This window comes from Cololabis saira, chromosome 9 (genome assembly GCF_033807715.1).
Source record: "Cololabis saira isolate AMF1-May2022 chromosome 9, fColSai1.1, whole genome shotgun sequence".
In the NCBI taxonomy this organism is placed as follows: Eukaryota; Metazoa; Chordata; class Actinopteri; order Beloniformes; family Belonidae; genus Cololabis; species Cololabis saira.
In genome coordinates, this window is record NC_084595.1 from 45933075 (window position 1) to 45943057 (window position 9983).

General features: G+C 42.4%; 1 protein-coding gene across 1 annotated transcript; it reads left to right on the top strand.

Annotated features, from left to right (window-relative positions):
• Nucleotides 1–3809: 3809 nt before the first annotated feature.
• On the top strand, nt 3810–8390 carry sdf2l1 (stromal cell-derived factor 2-like 1). The gene is made up of 3 exons (XM_061730190.1): nt 3810–4022; nt 6075–6271; nt 7573–8390. The coding sequence occupies exons 1-3, from the start codon at nt 3845–3847 to the stop codon at nt 7849–7851; spliced, it is 654 nt and encodes a 217-aa protein (XP_061586174.1). The 5' UTR covers nt 3810–3844; the 3' UTR covers nt 7852–8390.
• The last annotated feature ends 1593 nt before the right edge of the window (nt 8391–9983 follow it).

The window sequence follows — 9983 nt, forward strand, 5'->3', positions numbered from 1 at the left end:
TCTGTTCATGTTTGCAGGCCAGAGCTTCAGGAGCTGTATACTGACCTGCAGTCCCCCCTCTGATCACCCCACTGCTGCTTCCACCTGTTTGTGTAGATGTCTGCTGTGTGCTTGCTGAAAACCTGCACCCCCCTCACACTCTACAATCAACTTTAGCCATTCAAGTGCAATAACCTGTTTCTCTGAAAGCACCACCTGTATATTTGCTCTGTTAAATTATATATATATATATATATATATATATATATATATATATATATATATATATATATATATATATATATATATATATATATATATATATATATATATATATTTATGGTCAGCATTTTTGTAAACTGCTTTCTCTTCAAGTAATGGCTCACGTCACTCCACAAATACAGTTTAAAATGCAATAACCTTCTCTCTCTAAATGCATCACTGGTATTTTTGTCTCTTTGCACATGTATATATTATTTGTTTTTCAGGTTTAGTACTTCTTTTGTACATTGCTATTTTTTTATATTGCTCTTTTAAATTACTTAGCTATTTCTTGGTTATTTTTTAGGATATACCGGTACTTTTTTATACCTTTTCATACTTTCGTGTATATTTTGTAAAAATCAAGCGTGTGTATGTTTGCTGCTGCACAAGTGAATTTCTCCTCTGGGGGACCAATAAAGTTTATTCTATTCTACTGTTTAGTTTATGGCTCTAACGCTTTATGTCCCAACCTATGACTACAAATGTTATGGCACTCTCCACAGACTTGTACAATATGCAAACACCTGAGCATTCTGCAGAATGTTGCACTAAAGCTTCCATACAGAAGTTTTACAGATTGATGGAGCTAACGATGAGCTCCCAGAGCCATGGTGACGTTCACACAGCTCAGACAACAACACTGACCCTGCTGTGCAGGACACACTTTAGGATTAACTGCCTCATCTCAACAGACTAATGTGATGCTGCCACCTTCTGGTAGGAAACGGTACCCCCACTGTGTAAATCCAGTGTAACAGACATACATTTAAGTTGTTTATCAAGAATGATGCATGCATGGCGATAGTTTCTTTGTTTTCAAATCTGGAAGACCAGTGCTGCTATAGAGCTATTCTGCTATAGAGCTACTCTGCTATAGAGCTACTCTGCTATAGAGCTACGCTGCTATAGAGCTACGCTGCAGGGGGACTCCAACATGATCCACTGAGCGGTTCACCTCACCCCTTTTTTCTCCTGTTCTTATCAGTGTCAGTAATACTTACATTTAACTTTTCCATGCAAACTATTGTTTTTTTAGCCTGTGTGAAAATAAAACAAGTGTGATGTGAATATACGTAAATATAAATTCCCTACTATACATGATATGTGATGAACTAAAAGTATTCAGCAGATTTTCCATCCTGTGACCAAATGATCTGTCATGACCAAAAGGGTATTTTGTGTATATTATATGAACATGTCAACTTCCAAACTCAACGGATGAAGATGTCCTTGGCTGCATGGACGTTAAGTCACTCAGTATGTGTGTGTAACGGCAATCTTTCTTCTTCTGGCTACTCCACTTTACCACTACTATTAAGCAGTCTTCTTGGCAATAAGCTTGACACTAGAAAAATAATCTTCCAAGGCAGTAACTCTGTTCAAAAACAACTTTACTTAAAAGCAAAAAAAAACACACACACACACACACACACTCATACCCACACACATACATACACATAGCCATATAGACATGTACACACACACACACTCACGCACACACACACACACACACATATATATATATATATTCATACATGCACACATACACACACATAGCCACACATATACACACACACACACACACACACACACACACACACACACTTAGCCACACATACATATACACGCACACACACACACACACACACACACACACACACACACAGCCACTCAGACATATACATATACACACACATAGCCACACACACACACACACATACACAGCCACACAAACATATACATACACACACGTACACCCCCCCCCCCCAAAAAAAAAATCACTGGGTTTGTATGTATATATATGTATGTGTATGCGTATATATGTATATATATTAAATATAGTAATGCACATATATATGCCTCAGGTTTTTACTAGGTATCAACCATTAATATGTGTGCAGACAAGGTTATAAAAAAAAAAAGAAAAGCAAAAAAACAAAGTTACAAGATTCACTCTGAGGTATTGTCAAAAAACTGTCTTGCTCCTTAGGCTGCTTAACCTGGACTGAGCTAAGCTACTGTGATGTCATCGGCAGCATAATTAAAAGAGCAATTCCACATTTTAAAGGAAAAATATGAACTATTGTAAGCAATACAAATATGGCTCTTACAATATATATACAGAAAGAAGCAGGATCCTTGCCGTTTATGGAATACTGGAATAGTAGAGGAGCTGGACCAAGACGGACTGCCTTCCTCATTTGCATAACGAGGCAGAAATGCATTAGGTAAAGGTTTTTTGTGTATGTTTGTTTGTTATTTTTTTTTATTGAACTTTACAAAATATTTTATGCACAAGGTAAAGTAAAAAGAGGAGACGAGGGAATGTAGAAACAAGGAATGCATGTATAAGGAAAAGGAAAAACAAAGAATATATATTTCTGCTTTTATTTTTAATGATGTCAGTTTTGGTCCTCCATAGTAAATGACAAGGGTGATTTTGGATAATCCACCCCGTCTTTACGTAAAAGGGTCACAGGTGAGCTCCTGGTTTGTTTGGAGAACAATGGATGGTGGCAATATTGAGAGAGGTGAGCAGCTGCTGTGATGTCCAGTGGACTGCACATTTTGAGTCCAAATACTGTAAAATATTATTTGTTGTTACAGTAAAGAATTGTGTGTTGTTTTCTATTTGAGTAGCCAATACATAAGAATACTATATGGTGATATATTACATCCAACAGCTGAAGGTGTAACACTGAACATACTGTACAAATGCAGGATTCTACTGAGGCATTCATATAGTGTTTTCCATTCATACTATAGTGTCTTCCATTCTGCACATCAGTGTTCAGTGGGTGCTTAGAAATGTCTACTCGAATGATGTACAGGATTGTCTCAGAAAATTAAAATATGTGATAAAGTCCTTTTTTTTTCTGTAATGCAAAAATGTCATACATTCTGGATTCATTACACATCAACTGAAATATTGCAAGCCTTTTATTATTTTAATATTGCTGATCATGGCTTACAGTTTAAGAAAACTCAAATATCCTATCTCAAAAAATTAGAATATTCTGGGAATCTTAATCTTAAACTGTAAACCATAATCAGCAATATTAAAATAATAAAAGGCTTGCAATATTTCAGGTGATTTGTAATGAATCCAGAATGTATGACATTTTTGTTTTTTTAATTTCATTACAGAAAATAAAGAACTTTATCATAATATTCTGAGACAGTCCTGTATGTGTTTGGCATTTGAGAAGGAAATACCATTTAGTGAAGAGTTAACACTGTTTTGAGGGTAGAGTGTGGTTTTGCAAGAGAAGTGTAGGATTTTGCATTTTGTGTGTGAGTTTTGTAATTTGTGTTGAGAAAGTGAGGTAGTCTATCAGGAAATGTGTTTAAGCAATTGTGAAAAACTGTAGAAAGAGCAGCTTCTCTAAAAAAAAAAAAAAAAGCAGCTTCTCTCCTCTTGCTCACTGGCAGCGCGTTGACCAATCAGAGGACGGCAGCACGTTGACCAATCAGAGGACGGCAGCACGTTGACCAATCAGAGGACGACAGCTACTTCCGTGTTTTGGGACTTGTCACGCCGTGATTGGTGGAGAGCGGCAGCGCCGCTTAAAGCGTCCCTGCTGTCACCAGAGCATCAAACATGGAGGTGGTCGCCGGTCTCCGCGGGTTCCTCAGGTCGCTGCTGCTGCTGCTGCTCTGCTCCGGCTGCCAGGCCAGAGACTCGGAGCTGGACTACGTGACCTGCGGCTCGCTGGTCAAACTGCTCAACACCAGACACAAGGTCCGCCTGCACTCGCATGATGTGAAGTACGGCTCAGGTCAGTGCTGGATCCCGCCGACAATAATCATCACAATACACGGAAGAAGTTCAGTAAAACACCGTAACGCAGTTGGTTTCTGAGACACAGGTCTCCAATAATTTGTAAGCAGTGTTACTCAAATGTAATAATGCAGAAATCAGAGTTAACCCTCCATCTAGTGGCAGAACGAGTCGGTCCTGCTGCTGTTGGTGGCAGGTGTCGTGAACGTGCTCCACCTGTCCCTCAGGTGTCGTGAACGCGCTCCACCTGTCCCTCAGGTGTCGTGAACGCGCTCCACCTGTCCCTCAGGTGTCGTGAACGCGCTCCACTGAGACTGCCCTCGGTCTGTGTGTGTGTGTGTGTGTGTGTGTGTGTGTGTGTGTGTATGTGTATGTGTGTGTATATATATATATATATATATATATATATATATATATATATATGTGTGTATGCATATATATATATATATATATATATATATATATATATATATATATATATATATATATATATATATATATATATATATATATATACATATACACGTGTGTGTGTATAGATAGGTAGATATGATTTCATGACACTCATTTCGTACACGCTTTCACGTTTGAGTCTGCATGGGATTTTAAGAGTCGGAGGAAGATAGCATCATTCTGCATTGCCAACAGATGTTAGACATCCCATGACACTTCCTAAAGGTCGTCATGTCTCCACGTTGATCCATGCACGTGCTCACAAGGAGACGGGACACAGTGGGAGGAACTGCACGCTGTCCAGATCTAACTACACGCTGTCCAGATCTAACTACACGCTGTCCAGATCTAACTACACGCTGTCCAGATTGAGACAGAGATTCTGGATTCCACAAGCAGACTCGGCTATTAGGAAGGTTCCGTCAAAATGTGGATTTCTGCCAAACCTGCAGGACAGGTGGCAAATTTCCCACGAGACCGCCTCATACCGGACAAGCTAATGTGGGTGTAGACTATTTTACTACTATTACTGTAATTTAGCAGACGCTTTTATCTAAAGCAACTTACATATGAGAGAACAACACAAGCAAGAAACCACATATGAGGGCCAGCTGGATCAGTGCTGGTCAGAGTAATGAGAGTCCAGTTGGACACAGGAGCTGTCACACCACTGCTAGGGTTTAATTTATTTAAAAAAAAAAAAATTTTCACTCCTTCATCCATTTAACAGACACACGGGATGTAGAGAGGGACTGAACAGCTGACTGTAACGTTAAAATATAATAAAGAAACGTCGCGTAATGTACAGCGTTGTACAGGGATATAAACATCGTATATAAATATAGTCAGATAAAAATCACATTACCGTTCCCGCTGTATGTTTAAACCATGGATGTAAACACTGTGGTTCAGTCAGCAGCGCCCCCTGCAGGTTTGGAGCACATCCGGTTGTAGTGACCGGTTATGAAGCGTTTTTCTTTTGAAGATGGTTTCTTGTTTTATATCGTTTTGTGCTTTGCATCGTTTCTCTATTTGCAGCGTTTGATGATGCTGCATTTGTCTTTGTTTTTTGCAGCCCGTTTTTTCATTTGCACCACGTTGCTCTTTTTGTACCTCGTTTTGAGTTTGTGAATTTGAATCGTTTCTGTACTTGAAGCCGTTTTCCTTAACTGAGACGCATTAGGCCGTTGCAGTGCGTTTTGCCCTTGTCGGCCACCGTAGTTAGGGGCGGAAAACAACGGCCAGTCCCACCTTGAAGTGGACGTTGATTGGCTGACCCTGTGTGTGGCTGGTGAATGATCTTGCCAAGTGCATGTAAACGGCTAGGACTGCATCTGTTCAAGACTGTTAAAAAAATAAATGCCTTTTATAAAGCCCCTTTTTTTTGTTTTTATATATCAATATTTTGCTACAATAATGTAATGAATTTAAAGGAAAACACCTCAAGTTGAGAGCTTTTCTCAGCAACTTTTAGGTGAGATTTAAACCAGATCATCAAACCAGACAGACAAGCTTTTGAAAACCAGTTTTATTCAGTGTATCTGTAACTCAAGCTGTGTGTATGTGTGTGTGTGTGTGTATGTGTGTGTGTGCATAGGTAGTGGACAACAGTCTGTAACCGGAGTGGAGAACGCCGACGACGCCAACAGTTACTGGCAGATCCGGGGGAAGCCCCACCAGCCCTGCCAGCGCGGTCTGGCCATCAAGTGTGGGCAGGCCATCCGCATCACGCACATGAAGACCGGCCGGAACCTGCACACACACCACTTCAGCTCCCCCCTGTCCAGCAACCAGGTAGGACCGCAGCACACACACTGTAGAGGGAACGCATGACGTCACAGATGCAACTCACAGCGGGTTTCGCCCACTGAGTGTCAGAAAGACTGAGTGGCAGAAAGACTGAGTGGCAGAAAGACTGAGTGGCAGCATAAACTTTCAGTTTGAGCAACTGGAAAACATCTAAAATAGGAAAGAGCTGTTGTGCGATCGACTGTACTCATAGATTTAGCAAGAAGTTATCGTTTTACAGACTGCCGAAAAATAAGCTTAAGAGAGACAAATGGATCGCTGCAATTCACAGAAACAACTGGATTCCAGACACCGAAACGTGGATTTGTGGTTCCCATTTTGTATCAGGTAATGTTGGATTTTTGGGTAGCTAACGTTAAACGGTCAAATCATAAAGTTCGGTGTCCTCATCACTTTAATTTCACCAACAAATCCTGTCTTGAAGTCGGACCAAGCATCAAGACTTTTGTAAGGCTTCAAGCTTTGCTTCGTGTATTTCCCCGGCGTAGAAATTAAGTACATATAAATATCAGGAAACTGGATTCATGACCAAATATTAATGTCCATGGACCACTGGTTCTTGGTAACTGTACCAAATATTAATGTCCATGGACCACTGGTTCTTGGTAACTGTACCAAATATTAATGTCCATGGACCACTGGTTCTTGGTAACTGTACCAAATATTAATGTCCATGGACCACTGGTTCTTGGGGAAACTGTACGGGTCACTGTCAAGTCCAACTGACGCTAATTTAAAGGGGACCTATTATGGCATCTTAAACCTATTTTAAACAGGCCAAGCTTTTGTTTGTTTTTGCTAAATAAATTAGAAATTCAGCCTCTGAGCCATGTCTTTATCTTCCCATTCTCTAACCTCATTATCTATGAGGGATTCTGAGTGGGCGGGGCTATGATAATGAGGCTCTGTGCTGATTGGCTGCCTGAATGACCGGCGGAGTTAGTTGTTAGTGGTTTCACGCATCGGAGGCCAAACTATGTAAATCACATTTTGGTTACGTAACGACGGGAGCAGAATCTTATTGGCTCGTAGATCCGCATGACACTGGACGGATCATCCGGGCGGCTGTACAGACACTGCAGAATTTAGTTGTTTCCTCCTTCTCTGAGTTGGCAGGCTGAGGGGAGACCACTTTATATATGTTAAAGCAAGAGAATAATCAGCTGTTATCCCGTCTTCTCCACTAGTTGCAGCTGTTTTTACCACTCAGTGCAGTAAGGGGGCTGGTCCCCCCCCCCCCCCCCCCCGATATCATGTGCTCTAAAACAACAGTTTTCTTCCTACAGGAGGTCAGTGCCTTCGGAGAGAACGGCGAGGGCGATGATCTGGACGTGTGGACGGTTCAGTGCGACGGCGATCACTGGGAGCGTGACGAGGACGTGCGCTTCAAACACGTGGGCACCGACATCTTCCTCAGCATCACGGGCGAACAGTTCGGCCACCCCATCCGGGGCCAGCGGGAAGTGCACGGCATGAGCGCTCCCAACCAGCACAACTGGTGGCGCGCCATGGAGGGCGTGTTCATCCAGCCCAGCCAGGAGCCGCTGCGCCACGACGAGCTCTGACCTCTCCAGCAGACACGTCTCCAGCAGACAACGCTCTGGCCTGGCCTGGTTTTACTCTCCCTGGGGATCTCTTTCTCTTTTTTGTTCTGGAACACGAGGAGGATAAGCATTGGACTTTTGATGGAGTTTTATTGGAATGTGATTAGTTGTGCTACATATGGTGAATCCTCAGATTTAAGTAGGGTCAGAATGTAGAATCCATCCCCACATGAACACGTGCTGTGCTGGCAGGCCAGAATTCACTCTTGGAATCTGACTCTTTTTGTTCAGAAATGCACATTATTATCATTTTAAATGCACCAAGCTTGTGTCCCTTGTAAAACCTTGAACGCTTGATGATTTGCAACAGAAATGCATTTAAGGTGGGAAATTGTTCATATTTATTGCATTTTTTTTTAAAAAAGGGGAAAAACTGATAACACTTCAGATCTCAAGAGGGAAACCAGTGGGGCTGGATCTGTACACTGATATGGACCGGGTAATGTTTGGAATGAAAGAATGTTGTTTGGAAAATAAAATGATTACCTTTTAAACTGAAAGAGACCCTGAATACCTACATGTTAAATTGATGTCCAGTCAAAACGGTGCAGTAGGTTGGTGGGGAGGGGCTTGATGACCTTCAGTAACTCCCAATAAAATGAAGGGTGTATGTCTTCTCCCAGGTCCGGACTAATCACTGAGCTTTTGGATGGTCTGAGCTACAGCCTGGTGTCAGAAAGGCTGCAGCAGAATGTTCTGGAGGTGTTTTATCATGGTGCTTTTCCACTAGCACCTACTCTACTCATCTCAGCTCGGCTCAACTCAGCCTGGTTTCTTTTCCATAACAATCCAGAAGTAGGAGGTTGGAGAAGCTGCTGTGACGTGTTTGATTGTGTATCTAAACAAAGAAGACAACAACACTAAAGATGTAGAACCTGGAGGAGATGATAGATGTGCTGCTGGGTCTGTGACTTGTGTTCCATATCAAGTTAAAATGCTTTCAAGATGGCGCCGCCTATGGTCGCCTCGGTGTTTCACTCTCTGATTTTCAGATTATTTTTTTTTCAGATTTTTTTTTTTCAGCTTTTTGTTTATTTTTATATACAGCTTTTTGTTTGTTGTTTATTTTTCCTGTTTTCTGCTGCCCTTCACGGGTCACCTTCAGCAGAGAACAATGACTTCATATTAGGAAGTCTTCTCCCGGCACATCTTGCCCAATTTTCTCCGACCCGGACAGCATTAAGGAGATTTTGGTCGGCGCAGCAGCAGCTGTTTACCGGCTCTTCAGGAGACGCAGGCGGGGGAAACGCGCTGGAGCCCTCGTGCGGCTGAGAGAGAGAGGATTCCGAACCGCGCTCCCCTCCATTCACCTGGGGAACGTCCGATCCCTTACTAACAAAATAGATGATGAATAGATAGACTTCTTATGCTCATCACAAAGAACCGGGATTTCAGCAGATCTGCCGCCGTTTGCTTCACGGAAACCTGGCTCAGTGATCTGATCCCGGACAGCGCGTTACGGCTGCCGGGATTCCAACTCATCCGAGTGGACCGCAGCAGGGAATTATCGGGGAAGAAAAAAGGTGGCGGGATCTGCCTCTATATTAACGAAGGTTGGTGTACAGATGCCACAGTGCTAAAAGACTCTTGCAGTCCTCACTTAGAGACACTCTTTGTGAACTGTAAACCTTTCTATTCACCGCGGGAGTTTTCATCCTTTGTTCTGGTCGGCGTCTACATCCCACCGGACGCGTGTGTGGCTGAAGCCACGCAGTGTCTCGCCGATCAGATAACAGACCTGGAGAAAAAAAACCCTGAACTCACTCTTTATTGTTTTGGGGGATTTTAACAGAGCAAACCTCACTCACGAACTCCTGAAATTCAGGCAACATGTCACGTGTCCCACCAGGGACACGCAGACCCTGGACCATTGTTACACCATTATTAAGAACGCATACCGCTCTGTTCCCTGCGCAGCTCTTGGACACTCTGACCATTGTCTGCTACATCTGATCCCTACCTACAGGCAGAAACTAAAAACCTTGAAGCCTGTAGTGAAGACTGTGAAAAAGTGGACAGAGGAGTCAAAGCTGGAGCTTCAGGCCTGCTTTGACTGCACGGACTGGAGTGTGTTTGAAGCTGCGGCCTCAGAT